The 25,104-nt window shown below is 37.7% G+C and overlaps 1 protein-coding gene and 1 long non-coding RNA gene across 4 annotated transcripts in view; both read left to right on the plus strand.

Annotated features, from left to right (window-relative positions):
* The first annotated feature begins 2,339 nt into the window (after nucleotides 1–2,339).
* LOC129347868 (uncharacterized) lies at nucleotides 2,340–17,874 on the plus strand. Of its 2 annotated transcripts, XR_008600178.1 has the most exons (4): nucleotides 2,340–2,488; nucleotides 6,378–6,428; nucleotides 14,465–17,241; nucleotides 17,851–17,874. It is a non-coding gene; the product is annotated as an uncharacterized LOC129347868 (long non-coding RNA). The 2 variants fall into 2 exon arrangements; XR_008600177.1 differs by lacking the exon at nucleotides 17,851–17,874 and having other exon boundaries at nucleotides 14,465–17,843.
* A 1,124-nt stretch (nucleotides 17,875–18,998) lies between these two features.
* tnnt2e (troponin T2e, cardiac) overlaps nucleotides 18,999–25,104 on the plus strand; it is a 9,736-nt gene continuing 3,630 nt past the window's right edge. The window contains exons 1-8 of one of the 2 annotated variants that reach the window (XM_055006369.1): nucleotides 18,999–19,111; nucleotides 19,218–19,278; nucleotides 19,838–19,954; nucleotides 20,046–20,123; nucleotides 20,742–20,855; nucleotides 20,987–21,099; nucleotides 21,234–21,324; nucleotides 21,803–21,843. In XM_055006369.1, the coding sequence (XP_054862344.1) occupies nucleotides 19,014–19,111; nucleotides 19,218–19,278; nucleotides 19,838–19,954; nucleotides 20,046–20,123; nucleotides 20,742–20,855; nucleotides 20,987–21,099; nucleotides 21,234–21,324; nucleotides 21,803–21,843 (713 nt within the window). In that variant the 5' untranslated portion in view covers nucleotides 18,999–19,013. Of the gene's footprint in view, nucleotides 19,112–19,217; nucleotides 19,279–19,837; nucleotides 19,955–20,045; nucleotides 20,124–20,741; nucleotides 20,856–20,986; nucleotides 21,100–21,233; nucleotides 21,325–21,802; nucleotides 21,844–24,114; nucleotides 24,153–25,104 lie in introns of both variants that reach the window. The other variant, XM_055006370.1, reaches the window with a different exon arrangement.

The following is a 25,104-nucleotide window of genomic DNA, read 5'->3' on the forward strand; positions in this document are numbered from 1 at the left end:
ATTGAATTGAATTGAATTGAAATTGAATTAATACTGACAGAGGGTGACACGGAGCGGTCAGGTTGTTTCTGTGTTGGTCTATGGGAAATCCAAAGTGCCATAAGTCACCTGTCAGCTTCTCAGTAAAATGAACGCAGTGCTTTTCACGCTGTCAAAATGTGCCACAATGCACCTTCTGACTGAGCCTTAGTTAATATTTCTACTTTATACACTGTCAAAAGTTGCAAAAACATTGCTTTGTATAGTTAGACTTAAACAATGCCACTTTAAGGCTTGTCAGAACTTGATAAAATACTGCTTTTTATGGTGGTGTCTTTCAGTAAAAAGCAGTTTTTTACCACTTAAAAATCCAAAAATGACACTTTGTGCCATTGACACACCTCTTTTTTCGCTGTGATAAGTTGGAAAATGCTCTAAATTGAAATTTTTTGCTAAGGATGTAAAAATATATTTTTTTTCAACAGCACTGTAATTATAAAAGTGAATTCTACATTGCCAAAAGCCTTTAAAAACTGCATTTTATGGCACTCGAATTACAAGTGTAGTTTAATGTTGTCAAAACTCATAAAAGCACTAAACCGTCAAACCCCCAAAAAAATTATTTTCATGGTGCGCTAATTAAAACGGTGCTTTTTATCTTGTTAAAAGCCAAAACAACATGGATTTTATTGTGCTATAATTAAAACACCACTTTTTATGCCACCAAAAGTAGCCAAAATGTTGTTTTTTTACAGTGCTCTTGTGACTTAATATGAAAAGCAGCTTTTTATGTCATCGAGAAAAAGGAAAGTTTTGTGGAGCTGATTTAAATGGTGTTATTTTTGTGTCTAGAGAAAACCAAATGAATAAAATATGTTTTACACCAATAACTACAAAAATGCCATTTTTACAGTGTTCCAGTGACTTACTGTAATACACAGCTTTTTATACCATCAAAATCCAATAATATGCTGTTTTTTATGGTGCTTTAGTGATTTATAGTAAAACACCATTTTGTACGCCATCATAAGCTTCTATAACGGCGCTTGTTACGGCACTCTAATTAAAATGCCACTTGTCATGCCATCAAACGTTGCCAAAATGCTGTAATTTGGCAACATAGTGTAAAATGCAGCTTTTTATGCCATCAGAAATCAATCAAATGATGCTTTTTACAGCGCTACAATTGAAATGGTGCTCTTTACGCTGTTAGAATCACTGTTGTTTTCCCCTTTAATGGCTGTTAGAATTAGTTTTTTATCAGCTAACTGTAAGGTAAAAAGAAAAGTATAAAACATTACATTACATTTTCTGCTTTACCTTCTATTTTAACTACATATTCAATTCCATTAATATTAATTGATGCATGTTTTGTTCTTCTTGAAACGTTCAACTAAAATTAGTTAAATATGGTTTAAAGCTCCATAAAATTGATAGACAATAGGTCATTTTTGAGCAAATAGTCAAACATGTTGATATTCTGTATTGTAAGTGTCAATTGAATATAGAAAGATATTTAATTAGGTCTTAACATCCCAGTTGTCCTCTGCTGTCTTAACAGGCTTTCATGTGTATTGTTGGTTCACTGAGTTTACCTATTGGTTATTTGGGACCCAAAACTAAATTTCTGCGAAATATTTAAGTTGAATTTTGAGAATTTCCTAAGTTATTTTAGACTTGATATTGTTTGCATGTTCGTCCACATCAGCACACCTGACCTTGGAGCTGCTGTAAACGATTTTGTGTGTGTCCTCACTGCATCTCATGGCTGCTGGAGTCATATTTCTGGGGATACTGAACCCTTAAGTTGGTTTCCCAGGTATGATGTCTTTCTGAGGGTGAAAAAACAAAAAAAATCCAGATCAGCAAACAGATGAAATCCTCCAAATTCAGCCTAAATATTTTTACAGAACTAAGTTTTGAATCTCAGTTAACTAAATCTGAGACGGTGGAGCAACTTATTTCCTGAATTCTAGTTAAATTGACACGGACTGATCCAATTATGAGCTATGTGATGTTAAGATAAGGATTTTGTCCTAATCAACAGGTCAAAATGTTGCTTCTCGATAGTATTGTTGAGTATACAACAGTTTTGTGGTAACAGCTGTGCTTAAGCTAATATTTTTGCCTTTTCTAATATACATACTCCCATTGCAGCAAAATGTGTTCTCTCTCTAAAGACATAACACCAACCAACTATCTTTGCAAGTACTTTGATATGTAAGAAGTCATATTTCCAACTTCTGGCCTCACGTGTTGCCCGATAATGATGAGCACTTGAAGGCGGCATTTCTCTGCAGGTATAACTCATCTCTGTGCCTCCAACAATAGAAGCGACCGTCCTGACCAGTCATGGGAAAGATATGCGGTCACATGACGGACAGGGCTGTATTAAGTGAGCGTTTTGGTTGAGTAGGGGGGATGATTGAACTTGTCTTTGGGTGGATGTCGAAGAATAAGACCGACACTCGCTGCTAATCCCGTCTCCTCTTCAGGGCATATATAGGAGGTAAGAGTTGACCCGAGGGTGCATGAAAGCGTAAAAAACACCATTATCATTAGCAAAATGATCAACTTTGACTGAAAATTAATGCCAGTTTATGAGATGCTTTGCTGAATTTAATGCATAAAACCCATCAGCATGCTCCAATAACCAGCTCACACAAAGTCAGAAATGCCGAGGCTGCACGGTGGACCCTTAAAGCTTTTACGCCGGGTGTTTTATGCGTTCTGATGGGTGCATATGCTGGTGATGAAGGTGCTAAGCTCGCCCCTGAGACTGTCGTGTTGGTAGCATGCTTTGGGCTTTGACTTAATGCCGCCTAATGCCGAAACCAGCACCCGCAACATTCCTGCCACTGTCAAGACTGTGTGTTGTTCCACAGCTTCAGCCAGACGGGGACTGACCGCATTCATTAAAGCAAATACACATTTAATACCCGAGCCATGACAGCCCCCGCCTCATACGCCCTGAATTCTTTCTGGGTTTTCCACTCAGTGCTTTTCCTTCAACCAGATGGAATTCTTTTATTTCTGCTTTCCTATCTCACTCCATCTTGCTCACTTTCTACTTCCTCGCGTTCGCCTTTTTTGACATCAGAATCTGATGGCACGGGGGTAACGACCGCACCGCGATATGTAGCAGAGTTTGAACAGGAGCATGAATTTGGGGCAGTAACCACATATGGGGAAGGTGTAAATATGGAATGCAGGGATTTAATGTGCAGCTGGAGTCTTTTAAAACAGCTTGGAAAGAAGTGGAACTCTAATTTTATGTCATCATCCATTCAGCGCGAATATCCAACTAAAACTCCTCTTATTAACTTATTATAAACACCGGGAGTAAACTTTGATGAGGAGTATATGTTCTCCTGAAAGTTATTGTTGTAAAAATGATCCCTAAACCAGCCGCGAACCAAGCTGCAACGGCCAAAATAGCTCATCTGAAACTGGCTCGTTGATTTACAGTGAGTCCGGGCAAAGTGAGACAAACCCATTGTTTGGAGGAGTCGCTCCACACCTGTTCAAAAGCACGCTTATATTATTCTTAAAAATAGGCCCTCGCCCTCCCTCCCACTGCTCAGAACCTACTGACACTGGTTTTTATGGTGCGGTGATTTACAAGCCTGTGGAAAAAAACGTGGTCGGAGGAACTGTTGTGCACAATCACATCCTGACACGGAGCAGATATATATATCTAAGAAACCTAATGACGCCACTCCTTTGTCGAAGCCTCTCCTCTAAGCGTGACCTTGACCCAAAAAGACAAAAAACTAAACCAGCATCTCTACCGTAATAGTTCATTTTTTGCTTCTTTTATCTCTTTCTGATCATAAAAGTGTACTCGAATGATATAGAGTTGAGGACAAGTGAGGACAGGATGTTGGAACAGATGTTTTTGGAAATGTGCTTAATTCATTTTCTTCAGTTAGATGAAATGAATTATAGCGCCGCCATTAGCTTAGCTGAGCATAAAGGTGAAACACAAGGAGGACACTTAGCCTTTGATGCTCACTAATTAACTCTTCCTATCTAATTTGTTTAACCCTCTGAACCAGTTTCTGGCCGCCTGAGCTCATTGTGAGCTCATTTTTCACAGCAATAACCTCTATGGAAAAAGAAGAATCATGACTAGAGGTAGAGAGAACTCAAAAATGTCGTCTTTGCGGTAGAACATAGTTCTAATGCCATAAATCATAAGAAAATCTTTTTTTGCAAGTATAGAGAAAACTAATCAACAGTTGCCTGCAGGTGTTACCAATACTGGTTACTCTACATACTGTACATTTTTATTTAGTTTCCGTAAACACGCACATGACTCTTTGGTTGCAGATGAGTCACTAATGGCTGCATTGTTGTGCTGAGGAGTGTAAAAATGGTTTTATTTTTTACAGATTTTGGTTAAAGCAAGGATTTTTTTGAGAAATTTTTAAATGTATCAAGTGAAGTAAAATTATTTTGATGAAAACTCTGGATTTTAAGATTAGATTCGGTTAAATTTTCAAGTTCTTGCTCTGATAAATGGTGTCATTTTGGCAGTTTTTTAAAGATGGCGTACATGTTTTGTGAGGGTTCAGAGAATTAAAGCATAACTGTGCACAATAACATTACTCTAATTCAATGCAACAGAGAGACATTTTCAATACCACAATGAGCGTAAATTATCAATAGCTTTCCTGAATTTGCATCTAAGAGTTAAACATTCATCTATTTCTAAAAAGGTCCATGTTATTTTGAAAGCTCTCTATTAGGGCCAAGCTTGTATGTGGTTACAACAAACATTTTTTTAATTGAGACATGTAGAATAATGTGACTGAGATGAAATATCACAATATTAAGCTTAGATTACTATCATTTTGTCAATACAACATCGTGTCACAGATGATTTGTTCAACCGGTGTCAGAAAGTTGGAAATCCAGCAATTCTTTCTTTTTTTATGGTTTCTGTTTCTAATAAATGCTGTAATTTTGGGTTAATCAATGCAAGAATGAGAAAGTATCAGTAGTTGTAAGGAAATATTTCTTGGCCTTGACTTCAGATATAACGGAGGTATCCTCATTTAACTTTAAGCAAGAAAGGAACTAAGTGTAACAGAAGGGCTCTTTGTTTGAGGAAGGAATGATGAAAATTGCAAGAGCAGATCCAGCGATGTCTTGACTTTTGATCGCATCAAACTTCAAAACACTGCATCTGGCATTTCCCATAATGCATCCCTAGACTTTCCCTGCCTGGTAAACACACACTTTGTTTTCAACTCTTAAGTCCAGTTAAAAAAAAAAAGAAGTCTTTCTGTTAAAAGTGTTACATCAGGGCGCCCGTATAGCTCAATGCTTTAAGAGGGTGACCCATCTAGAGGGGCTGGTCTCTGATGCAGTGGCCCGGGTTCGATTCCCGCTCGCGGCCATTTGCTGCATGTCTTCTCCCAACTCTTCTCCCCTGTTTTGTGTCTCTCTCTCACGGCGCCTATGAAAATAAGACTGAAAAAAAAGTGTTGCATCAGAGATGACACTGACAGCATCAGCATGACTTCATCAGGTTTATTTTCTCAGACTTTAGAGAGCTTTAGAGGACAATAAATGAAGTACTTCTTGTGACGACAGTGCAAAAACAAACATGAATGTCCCTTTAGCGAATCAAGTAAACACTTGATGAGATTGCACTGAAATTAAATGGAACTGCCTTTAAAAGAAAACATGAAAAGTTAAGCATGAACATCAGAGTAAATCAGATTTGTTATGACGGATATTTCTTGCAGCGAACCACTTCAGAGCCTCCTCAGCACCTGGAAAATTGTTTACGAGTGTACATATCAAAGCCAATACGACATGCGTGGCTTCAGATGCATCAGCGCATCCGTAAAGAATTCGAGCGGAGCGGGGTGGTTTCACTGCTGTTCCGACTCCAGTCGGCTGCCTGCAGCCTTGATCAGTGCCAAGAGGAAATGGCTGAGGATTAGGCCTGGAGCTGTTTAAAGCCCTGGGCCTCCGCCTGCAGTGCCCATGGTGGAATCATTTCAGATTCTGCAATTCCCCCAATCTCACAGCATGTAGCCAAGTTTCTTTGTGGGTTTTTTTTTTTTAGTTGTTTGCACAAATAATAAAAGCACTGAAAGAATGGAGATACAAACCATCTGTCTGAAGAGAAGTAATCTCAGGGGCTTGTACAAACATTACAGTCAATAAGATAAAAAGGAAGACAAACAATCACAAGAAAAGCATTAAAATATAAAAATGAAAGTGAACAATCCTGTTGAGCTTGAGAGAAAGGAGTTTGGTTAAGTGTGTGAGTTTGTCATATAAACAGTTGCTTTATTGTCCCAGATAAATAAGAAATTGATTAAAATGCATCATGTGCTGAATCGAAGTGGTGATTTTTGCTTCTTCCATCTGTGATGCAGGTAACTGAAATCCAAGATGGCTGATGAAGAAGAAGTCGTGGAGGTGGAACAGTGAGTACTGTCACTACATCTTTGAAGCGTTGTTTGTAAAGCAGAGCCACTTTTGACTGATGCCTCTAAAAGTTCACATGTTTCACTTCTTTTCTTTTCAGGGAGGAAGGTAAGTAAAGACTTTCTGATCATTCGATGTTTTTTCGAAAGCAAAATGTCACTTCTGGCTTCCGTTTGCTGGATGTAGCTGACCTGATTATGTCTGCTCAGAGGCAGAAACGCAGCCAGAGGAAGGTAAAGGCTTCTGCTTGGCTTCACGTGTGCTTCGCCGTCTTGTTTCCGGCGTGTCTGCCGCCGTTACAGTGTCTGCTGTCAATGATAAAAAAGCCGTAGCAAGCTAGCAGCGTGTTTTCCTTTTGAGTGTTAACACTTCATTTGTCAGCACTGATCTGTCAGCTCATGTTTAACTGTCAGGTTTTATTGGAATTATCTCGGTACCATTTTTAGCACTGCAGAGCCTGTTCTGACAGAAGGTTAGGTTTTCCTCAAGATCCTGTCATGCTCTGAAGATTTGATTTGTTTATGATCAAATTTGACTCAGTTGGCTCTGTGGAAAAGAATGTATATTGTAGAGTTTGAGTGGGTTTGGTAGAACAGGTACTATAGTATATGCGTATGTAACTTAAGCAGTTTTCTACCTTTTATGGTGCTAGCATATAGCATTTGGTGGAGTTACGTTGGGCCTTAGTCAATCATATAACTACTTTAAATATCCTCTAGTCTTTTTTTGTGAATTTGTAATTTAATACTCCACCTAAGAGGCATTTCTGCTGTGAACCTCTCAGATAAGATGGCTTCAAAATCTAATAATTTAGCTGAAGAAATGTCAAAAAGGGAACTAACTTTTGTTTTTGCTAGTTTGTTACTTAAATGAGTACTGTGCAGTCCCCTAAAGACCAGTCAAACAACCAAACTTGATTTGTATATCCCTTTTCACGGAGGTCAGTGCAGTTTGAAGTCCTATAGAGATGACTGATAATAAGAGAGAACAAAGAATTGGTAAAGTAGATAAAGACGGCAAAGTGTAAGGTAAAATACATTAAAAAGACAAAGCACAGAAGCAAAAAAGTAGGATTAAATGCTTGACAAATAGATTAAAATATTATATTTTTACGCTTTTTTTGTTCAAACTAGCTGCAAGCAATGTTCCCTCTAATTTTTCATGAGTCTGAGCAAACACACAAACTCCCTGAGCGTCCCTTGGACCACTGTGAGCAACATCAGACGTGTGCACTGTGGTCACACCAGCATCGCATCCATTCAAGTTACATGGTTTATTAAAAGAATCAAATTACAGCATTTACATTTCTGTTAAAACACTTTGTCAACAGGAGCCAGTTGAAGGCTGCAGTGATTTTAGTGACACTACAATGTATAAGAGTGAAGTTATTGAATATTTGTCTCTCTTTACTGTTGCAGCGGTTTTGCAAATTGCAGACGGACCCTGTTCACTCCATAGACACCAATGTTATTCCTGTAGCTTGAAAGACAGCTACTTTTGATAAAACTGGGCTTGTAGCACATTGTCTGCCTTGCAACAATGGGAAAGAGGCACCGTTTATGTTTTGACAACCTATATCTAATGAGTTATTGATGCTGGAAGTCCGAATCTGTGAATATCTTTCCAACTTTACTGAACTTGGGGCCACTACCACCTAAGGAGTGATATATTTAATTTTGAAAAAAGCATTTAGCCATACTTAAAGCTTTAAGTGCTTTATTAACACAGAACTAAAAATTTTGTATTGTTTTATTATCACAGGTTCTGTCTGAAAAGAGGTGGCATCATTTTAAACAGTGAAATCAAACTAACAAAATGTAATGACCAACCAGTGAGCAATACTGGATTCTACAAAAACATAAACAACTTTTAAAAAAAAATCTAAATCTTAACACAGTTAATGTATTAACTTATTTATGTGTGTATGCATGTATTTATTGATTTATTTAGTACTGTTAACATATCAGAGTTCTGAGTGAATTTTTCTTAAGATAGGCAAAGGCCATTTATTGATTACATATAGGCTCTTAAATGTTGATTAAAAACTAAAAAGCATTTTTAAAAAAACAACTTAGGCATTTATTGAGTCACTAAAATACTGTAGAGTACAGACCACATCAGCATGATTATAAGCATCCTCTGGTAAATTAACAACCAGATACTGATGTCTCTCACCATATGGACTTCAGGAGATGACTGGGGGATGATAAACTGTGACCTACTGGTTGGGTTCTCTCTGTTCTCATGTTTCTTACATGTTTGTCCCCTGACAGCCAGGTCCTAATGTTTTTTGAGCAACACACCATACTATGACGTTTTTACAATGATGGTTCTACTATGAAACCAGTTTGACATGTTCAGGTGTTCTTTGTGTGAAAACTCAGAGATTTCAGGTATCAGAAGGTGGTTTTCAACTTTCTTTGTTAACTTTCTGCTTCAACTTTAAATTAAATTTACTTGACTAAGCCAGCCCTCTGGACTTCCAGTAAGCTGTGTTCCTATTGGCTGTCCAGGTGGCTGCTTGGTGTTATCAGGAACACCTGAGCAGCTCAGTGTCTTCCTGCTTTATTTAGCTGCAGACAAACGTTTCCTCTGCTTCTCTTCACCACTGAACCGGGTTTGGCTCCATTGCTTTAGTTTGTTCTTTAGGCGTTGGCTTGCAGCTTCCAGCAGTAAAATCATCTTTAATGTGTTTCTTGGTGTGTTTAGGGCTTTGTACCAGATAGTTGTCTTGGTAAATGTGGTTCTTTAGTCACAGTTAGCACATGGTGCTAATGTGTGCAGTGATTAGTGGATTTGGTACAGCTGAGTTGTGTCTTTATCTTGGCTGTAGTGAGTCTTCAGAGGTTTTTGGTCAGACACATTCTGTATTCTTGTTTGTGAACCAATGTTGGTTGTCCAGAAGGTAAGAGTTCCTGTCCTGATTCTCTGTTCTCAGAGGTTCTCTGGTAGGCTGCAGGAGACTTTAGTGTTTGGGTTGTGCTAGTTTGGTTTTTGTACAGTTTCATTTGGACGACTATCTTGAGGCCCCTCCATGTGGTTTAGTGAGGTTTTCTGGAACAGTTCTACAAAGCAACCTGCAGCAGAAGAGACTTTGAGAGTTTTTAGGAAGTTCTGGAGACCAGACTTTAGAGCAGCAGAAACATTTGTCAGCAGTTTGAGCAGGAGAAGGTGAGCTTCAGAGTAGAAATGAGACGGAAACCTTCTTGACCCGTGTGGTGAGGTCCTGTACCAAGAGTTTGAGCAGGTTGTGAAGAGTCTGTACTTCTTTGGTCTAAAAGCACAAGAAGAGTCGACTCATTAAAGGAGAAAACAGGAGATATTGTTGGTTCTTCTGTCGCTCTGCAGTTTCCTGAGACTGAATATCAAGTTTATATTTTAAATGATTTCCCATGTGAGCCCAAGAAGACTTCAATAATCTCCCTCCATTGCCTGGACACAACATATTTTATTACCATGTTAAATCTTTTTTTTTTTAAAAATATGTTTTTGAGTTTTAATCATAGTTTTAGCATAGTTTTTTTTTTCTCTTTGCTTGTTTAGTTTTGTCATCTGTGTGAAAGATGCTAAACAAATAAAGTTGAATTGATAAAGTGAATAATTGACTAACTCATGATTGTGACAACAGAAGTGTTTTCATTGTGATTTAAGGGTTTATTTCATTTTTAAGGTTTAAAATCCCACAAAACATCCCTCTATACGTGACAACACTTAGTACAGTGTGGTTCCCCCTTCTATAAATCTGCTTGGAATACATTTAAAAATGGTGCTACTTTGACTCTGAACCTTTATCTACCTGTGGTCGCTCTGTCTTCTGGAGTGATTTGGTTGGTTATACGTAATGAATAAAACTCCTTTAACTTAACATCTGTAAACAAAACAAAAACGTATCAACAAAATTTTTTGTTAGAGTTTGTGTTCTTCTAAGTTTAACTCCTGGATTTTAAATTCTCTCATTTACTGCAAATGAATATCTACTCCAAATGTCTCACTAATAATCATTATCAGCCTTAAAAACCCACAAAACACCCCTCTATACTCGACCACACTTAGTACAGTCCGGTTCCCCCTTCTATAAATCTGCTTGGAATCTTCCACTTCCTGTTTGTCAAAGTGGCCTTCTACCTGGACAGGTTTTGTTGGAGCTCATGCAACAAACATTTTGGGTAACTGCACTTTAATATGGATGGATGACACTGAATTAGAGTCTGTTTTAATGAGACTGAGTTAAGATGTGTAGCTCTGTCATTAAATAGTAAATTATTTGTCAGAATTCACAGAGAAAAGTCTGAAATGTTTGCTAGGTTAGCGTCCCACATGTTCTTTGGCTCAGCTAAAGCTAACTCTCTCCAACTTCTGGATCTCTTGAGTTGCTTGTTGTTAAAATATCTTGCTAGAGGTGCTGAAGCTCAGAAAGTCTGAGATATTTGTTCAAAATAAGCTCATTCTCAAGTCTTCTCTGAACTGTCCTCTTTTGTTTTAACTTTCCCTAAACTTAGGAGTTAATGACAGAGCAGCACATCCAGATTCAGTCTCATTTATGTAGAGATTAAACTTCAGTGTCAATCATTGATGTTAAAGTGCAGTTTTTCAAATGTTTGTTGCACATGCTCCCGACCAAACCAGTCCAGGTGGAAGACGATGTGAAGAGAAAGCTCCAGAGGATGAATATCACACATTTACATTGGAAATAAATGTCCTTTAATTAGACATTGTCATGCAAAAGTTGGATTTCCCTTTGTTGAGTGCTTTGTTGATGTTGGTTTCTAAATGTTTTTTGACACTCAGCCCCAAAGATTAAAACCTTCTACGGCTCACAAGCTGCAACAATTCACATATTATCAACTATCTTTCTGACTAAACTAAGATAAAAAGTGAAAAGCTGCCTGATTCCTGCATCATGAATGTAAATCTTTTTGGTTTTTATGACAGTAAACTGAATATATTTGGGTTTGACATTTTATAAACCAAAACAAGAAATGAATTACTGGAGAAAACGACAGATTAATGGACAAAGAAAATGTGTTTTCCAACATACATGGCTGAATTACTCCAACATTACAAGATACATACAGTTTAAATTCTATTTTATTCATATAACACCAGTTACAGGTCAAATTGTCTCAAGACACTTTATTTTTATATTTTTTTTTCATACTTAAAATATGACAAAGTGAGAAATTTAAAGCTCTTGACTAACCCAATTTATTGTTTGGTTTTTAAGAGATTAATTGACAATTAAAATAACTTTCTCCACTAAAACTAATAAACATGAGGTCAAATAGAAGGAAGAGTTTTAAATACTGCAGTCCCACGACGACAAGAATAAAGTTTGTCAACAAAAAGTAAATCTGCTGGTGGATTCCATTAAAGTCCGAATAAATGATAATAAAGTGTGATGCTAAAGGTTTGTGGTGCTAAAAATGTCCAAGTAAAGATATGAAGTTGAACATGTGGATGGAGGTTGATAAAAGTTGACCTCCCTTCACTTCTCTGGAGCGACTCCATGGATTTTATGGATGGTGGTTAAAGACCTGCTCTTCTCGTGGTCTTCCTTCTAGTCGCTGTAAAAAGTCAGTCCATCCTGGCCGACTTCAACACCTCTTCATGACAACTTGTTCTGCCTCCGACCTGGTGGAAACTCCAGAAACTCGGGAAAACCCGTGGAGACTCGAAGAACTCGTGGAGACTCGAAAAACTCGTCGGGCGGGGGAAGGTGTGGTGGGCGGTGGGAGGAGTCAGGGCGGAGAGTAGGCGGGGAGGTGGGTGGTGGCCTCGCCCCTCTACTCCCCACCCACCCCCCCGCCTACTCTCCGCCCTGACTCCACCCAGACTCCGCCTTGGCTCCGCCCATGTGGTCACTTCAGGAACTACGATGCCAAAGGGACGACGAATTTATTTCTTTTCATCTGATCTGTAGCTCAGTGAGTTAAGGACTTGCCTGTGGAGCTGCAGGTCGCTGGTTCAAGACCAGTCCCTTCTTAAATTTATTGAAAATCCTGACAAAGACAAAGAAAGAAAAAGGCCGGTGGTGGGACTTGAACCTGCGACCTTCCACTTGGGAGTCTGTCTTCTTACTCCCTGAGCTATCCGCTCAGATACTAATTCTTCTTTTTTTTGCGCATTTATCATCTATTTTTTGTCGTTTTCGAGTTTTTTTTTAAGTCGAGTCTCGACTCGACCGTTTTTCTCAGGAGGTTGGACTTCAGCCTTTGTGCTGGAGGGTGGAACCCTCAGTTCCAAGACTTTCCAAAGCCTCCACACCTCCCGAGTCCTCAGGACCTGAGCTTTCACACAGTCTGAGGGCTGAAATTTTCTAAGTCCCACAGTAGTTCTCTGTTAGTTTGAACCTTCAGACAGTCTGAGGACTGAAATTTTCTCAGTCCCACAGTAGTTCTGTTAGTTTGAACCTTCAGACAGCATGAGGACTGAAATTTTCTAAGTCCCACAGTAGTTCTCTGTTAGTTTGAACCTTCAGACAGTCCAAGGACTGAAATCCTCTAAGTTCCTGAGTAGTTCTCTGTTAGTTTGAACCTTTAGACAGTCCAAGGACTGAAATCTTAAAAGTTTCTCAGTACTTCTCTGTTAGTTTGAACCTTCAGACAGTCTGAGGACTGAAGTTTTAAAAGTTTCTCAGTACTTCTCTGTTAGTTTGAACTTTCTGGTTAATAGAAGCCTTAAAACTTGTGACCATGAGTCTTGATTTCACATTTAGACCATCCATCTGAGTTCTTCTCAGACCTTCACCTGTGGGTTTTTTAGAAATCCTTAACAAACTTTGATTCTCTTCACTGAACAGTAAAGTTTGTGGAGATCAGAAGGTAACATTAGTTTGATAAATGCCTTCAACTACTAGTAGACTTTATCTGGAAAGCAGTTTTCTTAAATGAGTTCTTAGTAAATCTGTCCACAATCAAACCAAGAACATAGAAAAAGGAAATGTTTGAAGAAACAACTTGATGTTTTCATTTCAGACTAGAAAACGCTTTAAGACCTTTATCTGTTATTTCTCTTTTTCATCCTTTTATTGTCTCTTCTGCTTAATTTGATCTTCTAAAGTTTGTTGTTTTTTCAAATGTTTTATTGGCTTGTTTGAAAAATTCCTTTTTCTTTCCCAATGTTTAATTTTCTGATTAAATCTGTAAGGTTTTTCTTTTTAAATGTTTTACCACCTTTTAATGTTTAATTTTCTTTTTAAATGCTTCTTTGTATTTTCTGTTTAATTCCTATTTAAAGTTTTATCATCTTTAAGATTTAATTTTCAAATTAAACATTTAATTTTTTTATTAAATGTTTTGTCTTTTTAAAGGTTTAATAATTTAATTAAATGTTTCATATTTTTAAAAAATGTTTAATATTCTTCTTGTTTAATTGTATTTTTTAAATGTTTCATGATCTATAATATTTCATCTTTAATGTTTAATATTTTTGTTTCAAAACATTTAATTTCATAATAACATGTTTTGTATCTTCCATTTAATTATCTAATTACATAGTTTGTCTCTTTAATATAATTTAATTGTATTTAATGTTTAATTTTCTTGTTAAAAGTTTTATTGTATTAAATGTTTTTTCTTTTGATTTAATTGCTTTTTTAAATGCAATTTATATCTTTAATCTTTTTTTGTCAAGATTTTAACCCCGACCTTAAAAATGAAATAAACCCTTAAATCACAATGAAAATACTTCTGTTGTCACAATCATGAGTTAGTCAATTATTCACTTTATCAATTCAACTTTATTTGTTTTGCATCTTTCACACAGATGACAAAACTAAACAAGCAAAGAGAAAAAACTACACTAAAACTATGATTAAAACTCAAAAACATATTTTTTAAAAAAAGATTTAACATGGTAATAAAATATGTTGTGTCCAGGGGATGGAGGGAGTTTATTGAAGTCTTCTTGGGCTCACATGGGAAATCATTTAAAATATAAACTTGATATTCAGTCTAAGGAAACTGCAGAGCGACAGAAGAACCAACAAAATCTCCTGTTTTCTCCTTTAATGAGTCGACTCTTCTTGTGCTTTCAGACCAAAGAACTACAGACTCTTCACAACCTGCTCAAACTCTTGGTACAGGACCTCACCACACGGGTCAAGAAGGTTTCCGTCTCATTTCTACTCTGAAGCTCACCTTCTCCTGCTCAAACTGCTGACAAATGTTTCTGCTGCTCTAAAGTCTGGTCTCCAGAACTTCCTAAAAACTCTCAAAGTCTCTTCTGCTGCAGGTTGCTTTGTAGAACTGTTCCAGAAAACCTCACTAAACTACATGGAAAGGCCTCAAGATAGTCGTCCAAATGAAACTGTACAAAAACCAAACTAGCACAACCCAAACACTAAAGTCTCCTGCAGCCTACCAGAGAACCTCTGAGAACAGAGAATCAGGACAGGAACTCTTACCTTCTGGACAACCAACGTTAGTTCTCAAACAAGAATACAGAATGTGTCTGACCAAAAACCTCTGAAGACTCACTACAGCCAAGATAAAGACACAACTCAGCTGCACCAAATCCACTAATCACTGCATACATTAGCACCATGTGCTAACTGTGGCTAAAGAACCACATTTACCAAGACAACTATCCAGTACAAAGCCCTAAAACACACCAAGAAACACATTAAAGATGATTTTACTGCTGGAAGCTGCAAGCCAACGCCTAAAGAACAAACTAACGCAATGGAGCCAAACCCAGTTCAGTGGTGAAGAGAAGCAGAGGAAATGTTTGTCTGCAGCTAAATAAAGCAGGAAGACACTGAGCTGCTCAGGTGTTCCTGATAACACCAATCAGCCACCTGGACAGCCAATAGGAACACAGCTTACTGGAAGTCCAGAGGGCTGGCTTAGTGAAGGAAATTTAATTTAAAGTTGAAGCAGAAAGTTAACAAAGAAAGTTGAAAACCACCTTCTGATACCTGAAATCTCTGAGTTTTCACACAAAGAACACCTGAACATGTCAAACTGGTTCCATAGTAGAACCATCATTGTAAAAACGTCATAGTATGGTGTGTTGCTCAAAAAACATTAGGACCCGGCTGTCAGGGGACAAACATGTAAGAAACATGAGAACAGAGAGAACCCAACCAGTAGGTCACAGTTTATCATCCCCCAGTCATCTCCCGAAGTCCATATGGTGAGAGACATCAGTATCTGGTTGTTAATTTACCAGAGGATGCTTATAATCATGCTGATGTGGTCTGTACTCTACAGTATTTTAGTGACTCAATAAATGCCTAAGTTGTTTTTTTAAAAATGCTTTTTAGTTTTTAATCAACATTTAAGGGCCTATATGTGATCAATAAATGGCCTTTGCCTATCTTAAGAAAAATTCACTCAGAACTCTGATATATTAACAGTACTAAATAAATCAATAAATACATGCATACACACAGAAATAAGTTAATACATTAACTGTGTTAAGATAAGATTTAGATTTTTAAAAAAAAGTTGTTTATGTTTTTGCAGAATCCAGTATTACTCACTGGTTGGTCATTACATTTTGTTAGTTTGATTTCACTGTTTAAAATGATGCCACCTCTTTTCAGACAGAACCTGTGATAATAAAGCAATACAAAATTTTTAGTTCCGTGTTAATAAAGCACTTAAAGCTTTAAGTATGGCTAAATGCTTTTTTCAAAATTAAATATATCACTCCTTAGGTGGTAGTGGCCCCAAGTTCAGTAAAGTTGGAAAGATATTCACAGATTCGGACTTCCAGCATCAATAACTCATTAGATATAGGTTGTCAAAACATAAACGGTGCCTCTTTCCCATTGTTGCAAGGCAGACAATGTGCTACAAGCCCAGTTTTATCAAAAGTAGCTGTCTTTCAAGCTACAGGAATAACATTGGTGTCTATGGAGTGAACAGGGTCCGTCTGCAATTAGCAAAACCGCTGCAACAGTAAAGAGAGACAAATATTCAATAACTTCACTCTTATACATTGTAGTGTCACTAAAATCACTGCAGCCTTCAACTGGCTCCTGTTGACAAAGTGTTTTAACAGAAATGTAAATGCTGTAATTTGATTCTTTTAATGAACCATGTAACTTGAATGGATGTGATGCTGGTGTGACCACAGTGCACACGTCTTATGTTGCTCACAGTGGTCCAAGGGACGCTCAGGGAGTTTGTGTGTTTGTTCAGACTCATGAAAATTTAGAGGGAACATTGGTCATATTGTACATTTTTCTCCAGAATTTGTCCTCCTAATTTTACACTTTAATAGGATTTTAATTGCAGGATTTCAGTTGCAATGGCATATTGTTACACTGTACTTAAAGACTGATTAAAAAGTCACATATAGGACAAACACACACAATAAACACGATTATTTTCCCCCAACTTTTCTCCTTTGTGCCGAGACGCTGCTTTGATATCTGACATGCTACAAACCGCTCACAGGCTCAGTTTGTCATCCAAGATCATTCCCCGTTTGTAGCTTTGTTCAGAATGAATGTCAAACACCAGCGCTGTTTTTCAGTGCATCCCAAGAGACAATATCACAGTGCTCAGAGTGTGACCAAATCCCTCCTGCAAGCTGTTTGCCAGAGTCGCATTGATCCACTAATCCATATTTTGTTCACTCAGTCATGGAAACACTGAAAGAGAAAAGGTTTGTATGACTTTTTTTGTCTGTAAATAATACCCCTTTCTTCTTGTGTTTTTTTTTGTTGTTTTACTTACACTCCTGTGGCATATTGTTGTGTGCATGTGTGTTCTTCTTTTGTCGTGTTTTTGGCAAACAGTAACACAACTTGGCTTCTTTAATTCTCGTTAGAAATAGAAGACGCTGCACCTGAAGTAGACGGTAATTGTCCTGTTTGAACATATTTCCATGTGCCATTATAATTCCATCTGTGTTTTTATAGAACATGATAATATTTATACACAAATGTATTTGTTATTAAAATAGTTTCATGTGTAGTCGTTGTCAATGCCATTACAAATGTTACATGAACACCTGTTATATATTAGTAACACAGATTCAGTGAAAATGCTTTTCAAACACAGTCTCCACCTGCATGTTACAGTGAAATTAAATCATTATTAGCTTTCTCATGTTCAGTATTTGCTAATCACTGCTGTGGTTGGCTGCCAAGGAGCCGCCTGCTGAGTTAGAGTTGGATGAATTTATGCCAGAATGAGAGATCTATTTTGTGAAAATAGGACCATCTATTCAGACAAAAATTACTGTTTATGCACCATAAAAAACTCAGTACTGATAATTGTTGAGATTTAGTTTCACCTTTTGCTGAGAAAATATCGACATGTGAGATATTTTGTAATCTGTCTGACCATTTTTCATTATTATTTCATGTTTATTTGACTGCAAATATGCATTTCTTATTTTAAAAGAGAGATTGTTATCCTGTAGCATGAAATCTAATCATATTTTCATTCTTTCTCACCCCCTCAGAAACTCCTGCCTCCATGGCTGAAGGTAATGACTTTTATTTTGCTTTAATTTCACCATGTTCAGCCCAACTGTTTTGTTACTACGAGCAACATTTACTAATGAGCTGTTGTTCTTTTCTTGCTCTGTTCATCTGCCTCGTCGCATTACCTTCACATAAAAACTGCAGAAGACGGTAATGTACAGTTTGTCTTTTAAAGCTTGTGTGCACGGTGTGACTAAATAAGACTATATCAGTCTGGTTTGTTCACCCTGCTCTATTTTACTGTCATTTAGATGGGACAGGAGGACATTAGTGCTGGGATATTTGTCAGAAATGGCTTCAGTTCCTTGTGGATGAATTAATTTTTGCCTCTTGGCTTAATATTTATTCTGATAACACACTTTAATAAAAGAAATGCCTCAACTGTGTGAAGGTAAACCAAGATTTCATGGTTTGAAACCTTCAGTGTACTGAGACCATCGCAGTATGACAGAATACACGCAAGCTGTTTAGACTTTTTATTTCTCCTTCTGACATGCAAGAAAGGTTTTCATATTAAAATATATAAAGTAAATATCAGACCTGAGGGAACAATGGTTTTGGAAATGATAAAGGAATTCATTTTGTAGTCTGCATGCGGATGCATTAACATTTCCAGCTGCAGATGAAGGTGCTCCAACATGCTGATGAGGCCTCATGAAAACACTTCGAGATCTCTGATGTAGATTAACATGCACATCTGGTGTCTTCAACTGTCCAAATTGCAAACAACAACTCAAAAAAAAACAACAATTAAATGCTGTACACACGTTCCAAACTGCTGCCAAAATAAAGGCTATGTTGTATTTCAAAAACAGCTTTGAGGAGACTGTGAAGAAATCCCCCTTTTATGTCGGGTGCACTGAATTTCAGCATGCTGGTACACATTCTGCTTATTTTAAAATGACTGTAATGGCTGTAATCATGTTAAAATGGCTGCAGAAAGTGCCAGATAGGGTTTTACTGGCAGAAAACACTGAGTCTGTTGTACAGAATCCAGCAGAGTGTTCTTGTATGGTATATTATTCAGTTGTGAGAGTGCGCGGCCGCCCAGTTTGACATATAAATTGTAATTTATGAAGTAGAAATGTGTTTTCAAGTTTCATACTTTAGTATAAATAGATAAAGTAGGCATTAAATTGTAATGAAGATGAAAAATATAAATCAGAATGAAGCTATTCATCTAAAATTGTGCTTTTGTGCTCTTTTCTTTGTGACAGATGAATCCAAACCCAAACCAAAGTAAGTTTGTTTCTTTGTCATTTGAATTGAAATCAATTCACGTCATTCAGCTGATAATAAAATGATTAAAGTTCTTTTTTTCTAAACCAGAAATGTTGTATTTCAGGTCATTTGCTGCACCGATGACAGTGCCAAAGATACCCGAGGGAGATAAAGTTGACTTTGATGTAAGTGGTTGATGCCATTTTAAAGAAAAAGATTTATATTTTCCAACATTTCTTAGTAACAGTTAGGTGAGAAGATAAATCCCATACAGGTAAACATGAAGTGAGCATCAGCAAAAACCATACATTTACATTTATAGGCTTTAATTTTGTAAAAAATTGAACAAAGTAAATATAACATGTAAGTTATGAGCTTTTGGGATGCTGATTGGAGGATTTTTGTTATAGCTTGTTCCCTATTTCCAATCTTTATACTAAGTTAATCTAATAGGCTTCATTTTAGCCTATTTGAGCTTCTTAACAAAGGTGCAGCAGCAAACAGTGAGTGCACATGTTTTAATTGTATGTGTGAATAATTCTGCGTTTCAGTGCTCTAAATTTCCTTGAGAATATGTGCAGTTTTTTCTGTGTTTGGAATGTATCTACAGCTGCTTTTCTTGTGTGCTTTTAGATTTTTGGTGCTATTTTTTTCTTTGGTGCTATTGATGTCTAAGCCTAGGTTTTGATTCAGGATTTTTGGGATGGATGTTATTGTACAACTACGGTGCGTCTGTGACTGCAGGACATCAACAGGAAGCGTCACGAGAAAGATCTGTCTGAGCTGCAAGCCCTGATTGAGGCCCACTTCATTCAGAGAAAGAAGGACGAGGAGGAGCTCATCGCTCTCGTTAACAGGATTGTAAGTCTTCCAGGAAGGCCTGCCAGATCGCCAGAGTGATGCACCACCCAGCAAACAATTACACTGTGTTTGTGTGTGTGCGGATGATTAGGAGAAGCGTCGTGCTGAGAGGGCTGAACAGCAGAGGATCCGAACTGAGCAGGAGAAGGAGAGGCAGGCTCGTCTCGCTGTGAGTTCCTTCTAATTGCAGTTGTCTCAACCTTTCCAGGACGTGACCCCGGATTCGATAAATAAAGAGTGTCCTATCCCTAATAACTGACACCCAAATACGATTAAAAATAATGTGGGAGAATCTCTGGCTGCAGGCTGTAATGAATACAAACTCTCCATCCTTTAGCTGTTCTGTCTTTATTATTTCTGCTTTGATGTACTGTAAAAGGCCAGTCTTTAAAATATGACACTGCTTATTTTCCCCCGTAGCTTTAATCTTAAATCAGACGACATAGATGGCGATGAACTTGGAGGTTTGCTGTCTTTACGTTATCCGTCGCACATTATTCAGTCTAATAGGTGTGCTGTGTAAGCATTTTTTTTATTACTGTAAAGGTGTCCTCTGTATTTTATAATAACAATCCGTCATATGGCTGTGTAGAATAAGAGCAGCAACTGGTAGTGATGAACCTAAAGACAAAACCTCCTGACTGTGCAGTTCTGCGGAGCGTTATAGCACCTTTCAGCTCATTGTTTTGGTTTTTGTGACTTTATTGTTCTTACTTCTCCATCTTTAGAAGCCTTCGGTGTTGGTTCACAAGGTGTAAAGATGTGTGTTTTACAATCCGCGTTACAGGAAGAAAAGGAGAGGAAGGAGCAGGAGGAGGCGCGTAAGAAGCAGGATGAGGACGCCAAGAAGAAGAAGGCTCTCACAAACATGACTCAGCAGTATTGTGGCGTCCAGCAGAGGGTCAGACATCACACACACACACATTTGGTCACGTATTTGTTGGTTTGTCTGTTTATAACGTGAGTGCGGTTTCTTTCCGTCTCTTTTTGTTCTACGCCGTTGTTCCCTCATGTTTTAATTCTGCTATACAGCAAGATGGAAAGCGAGGAGCGAAGAAGCAGACGGAGAGAGAGAAGAAAAAGAAGATCCTGGCGGAGAGGAGGAAACCTCTCAACATCGACCACCTGGGCGAGGACAAAGTCAAGTAAGGACTGTTAACAGTTCTGCAGGCGTACCAGCATCCACATTTCTAGTCTGGAGCATTTAGTTTATGCAAATCTGCCTCCTATGCCAGAGAATTTTATGGTTTCTAAACTCCTTCTTGTTTTTGCTTTAAAGGGAGAAGGCCAACGAGCTGTGGCAGTGGCTGATGACGCTGGAGGCTGAGAAGTTCGACCTCAGCGAGAGACTGAAGAGACAGAAATATGATGTAAGTACTTATTACTCTGAATTATCACAGACTTTATACGCACCTGTAGTGCAACATTGTCAGTGTAAAAGTTCATTCAAGCTAATTATGAAACTTAGGAAATGTTTTTAATGAAATAGTTTGACGTTTTGGCAAGTTTGTTTATATGTCTTCATGCCCAGAGTAGAGAGAAGATGTTATTACAAAGCTGTGCTGATAAAGTGTTCATATCGTTGAACTGTAAACAAGGAGAAGAATATATCTCCCAAATGTCAAATGTCCTTTACAGCCTTTGCTTACACTACAGTAGATTTGTGGTTTGTTGTTATCTTAAGTGTTTCTAACTGTGTTATACTAGATACACTCCTGAAGCTGATTTATGCACCAATGATGCAGGTTGATGGCTCACAGCCGCAGGATAAGCTTCTTCTAATGTACTGTTTCTAATGCAAGGCTGTCCTGAAAGCACCTATTTAAATGAATGTGGCTTGACTTCCAGATAAATGTACTCCAGACTCGAATCAATGAGCAGCAGAAGTTGTGAGTAACTGTTAAAGAGGAGCGTGAGCCTCTTGGGTTGTTGTGTAGTTTTTTCTGTCCGTGTGTCGATGGGTCACAAAGCGAGTCTCGGAGCGTTGGACCGAAGCCGGATCGCTGCTGAGAGGAGTGAGGTGAAGACAGGAGGTGAAACAGGTGGTGCGTCTCCCCATGCAGAAGCAGGCATGTGGTTGTTTAATCCAGGAACTCGAGCGACATCTCAACAGTCAGGCATTATGTTCCTATACTTACTCAGTATTTGATGTCTCATTTAAAGAACCTGGAAACATGAAGCAAAGGAATAGCTCAGTGTTTTGGGAACTGATTTGCTGTTATGTAGAGAGTTAGGTGCCTGTTAGCTTAGCATAAAGGCTGGAAATTAGCAACAGAGGGAACAAAATCCATAAGAAACCAACATGTGTATCCGGCGTTTCATTTCTCATTATTTTTATGCAATAGAAAGAACAGAAAAACATTATTATTTCAACTTTAGCGCATCTTTTAAAAAGTATACATTTTCTAATTTAAAAAAAAGCACTAAATCTCTCAGGTTAGTCTCCATAAGCATTATAATTGTAGTGTTCTAGCCACAATATTTATATTAATTAGATTAAGTTCAATAATTTAGTAGTAGTAGTGTCTAGCTATACACCATTCATAGTCCTTTCATGTAGAGAATTAGGTGCCTCTTAGCATAAAGTCTGAAAATGTAACAAAATGCACATTAATTTAACGTCTATATGCAGCATTTCATGTCTCACAATTTTGACAATAGAACAAACAGAAAAACCTTTATTTTTTCAACTAAAGAACGTTCATGCATAAATATGACAATAACAGAAAAAAGCTATAAGTCAGTCAGGTTAATCCCCATAATTAAGAACACCGTAGGGTTTTAGCTACAATGTTTATATTACTTAGGATGAGTTCTTACTAATTTATAATCCTGTAGTGTTTCGCTATATCACTGCTGGTTATTCTCCTGAGTCATGAGATATAATTACTCTGTATAATATGCATTCTTGTCACATTTTGGACGACATACTAAATTTTGATGTTTTAATGACATTTTGGACGACACACTAAACTATGACGATTTTTTGTTACATTTTGGATGACATACTAAACCATGACCTTTTTTTTCCACATTTTGGACGACATACTAAACTATGACGTTTTTTCCACATTTTGGACGACATACTAAACTATGACATTTTTTTGACACTTTGGACACCATACTAAACTATGACGTTTTCACCACATTTTGGACGACATACTAAACTATGACATAACTCTGTGGGTTCTCACCCATAGTATATATTATAATTAAAAATTATCATTTTTGTATTGAAATATTTAAATCACTCAGGTATAGTTACACCTTAAATCACACTACAGCGTCTTCACTGCAATATTTAGTCGTAGTATACTTTTGTATCTAAAAAACATTGTCTTGACTAAATATATTTATCTTGTTGATGTTGCATCTTTGCAGTCTTTTTTTATTAAGGGATTTCTTAATATGTAGAACTAGATATAGAAACCAACTATCAGCAGCTGTTTCTGGACATTTCCTATAGTTCTTTTCACCAAGTGCATACATTAGCAGTCAGAAATTTGTGAGGAAATCTTTTTTTTTTCCAACTTGTTTTCTTAAAATCTGAACACTACATTAGTTTCCTCTGTTTCCATTCTTTATGCTAAGCTATGCTAACAAACTGTACCTGTTGTGCCTTCATATTTAGAAAGAGAAAAGAAAGTATTGTTCTTTGTAATGCTCAGTTTTTCGTTTACTGTGATTGGAGGCTTTATTCACAAACTACAGTATATGTGAAGCATAACATGTTAAACATTATCTTGCAGTATGTTCACAATCTGTTTCTAAAACCAGAACATGATTCCAGCTGTCGTACTTTCTCTCCCACTTTGACAGCTATAATTTGATCTGAAGCCACATTTTTGTCGTCAAGGCAATGTGTCTTCCCTCAGTTCTCGCTGAACAGGCGTTTTGACTGCTCGAGATGAAACGCTATGATAAAGATTTAATTTCTGAGGTTCTGTAGCTCCTCTAGGATTTAGCTGAAAAAGAGGAGCTCAGTCAGGAAGACTAGAGTCTCCATTTACATTATGGATATCAGAGGAACAGACTGTACCTGCCTCTGCTGAGTTCTTCTTTAGGACCACCAGGTAAACTCTTGGGCTTGGCTGGTTTCCTCCCATGTCTGCTGGTGTCCCTGGACTCAGCCAGTCCTCCATGTTTGTCCCCCCCTACAGATCAATCTGCTCCAGGTTCGCGTTCAGGACCATCAGAGGTAAGTAGTCGCCATCTTTGAGCCACGCCTGAGGTTTTTAGGGAAATCTCCGGCGTGGCTCAGACTGGCGCTGCGTGAATCTTTCTTTTACAGCCGCTGTTGCAGTTGTTAGTAGTGGTTTTGGTCTTCAATTAAAGAGCTTCAGGAAGTCTTTTGTCAGATCATATACTTCTGACAGAAGTGCAAAATCTATTCTTTAAAACGTGATACATTCAGTAGTTTTCTCTGGCCTGGTACATGTTGAAACCCTTTATTTGCCCAGTGACTTAACAGATTTAAACCCCCTCTGTGCAGTATTTCCAGATCTTTGTGTCACATTATCTCTTACCCCCAAGGCCTTTTAAAGTCACATAATCCCACTTGATATAAAGTGGGAACATGTGATGCAGTCTTTGCTGAGTGAGTTGTGAGCGTAGATTAACATAGACACAAAGAAACTCACCCTGCCATGACTGTGAACAAGTAAAGAAAACGGATTTTTACCTGTTTGAAAAAGCCATGAAAAAGACCACAGCAGTAACAGAGATTTTGCTTTGTTCTTTTTTTTCGCTTTTAGTTCTTGTTTAATGCAGCCTTTTTGGGCAGGCATGCAGCATTTGATTACTTTTTTACCATCTTGTACTGGTTTCTTACTCTCCTTAATATTCTTTATTCTCTTTTAACTCATGTAGCAACTCTTTCACATTCATCCATTACTCAACATCCCTCTTTACATTTCCCATCTCGGCAGTCTGACAACATCGTGATCCACAGCTTTATTAGAGCTTTAAAATAAGAGAAACCTTGTGGCGGTTTGAAAGATCATCCCCAAAAAAGCAGACAATGATGGGCTTTATCCCCACATCACCCATATGTCCTGCTGAAATGTTTTTGAGTGAGACAACAAAGGCCCAGATGCGTGCAAATTACCGAATGTAAAGCGATCAGCGTAGCCGTTCTTGGAGAGTTTAGC

The sequence above is a fragment of the Amphiprion ocellaris genome, chromosome 21 (genome assembly GCF_022539595.1).
Source record: "Amphiprion ocellaris isolate individual 3 ecotype Okinawa chromosome 21, ASM2253959v1, whole genome shotgun sequence".
NCBI lineage: Eukaryota > Metazoa > Chordata > Actinopteri > Pomacentridae > Amphiprion > Amphiprion ocellaris.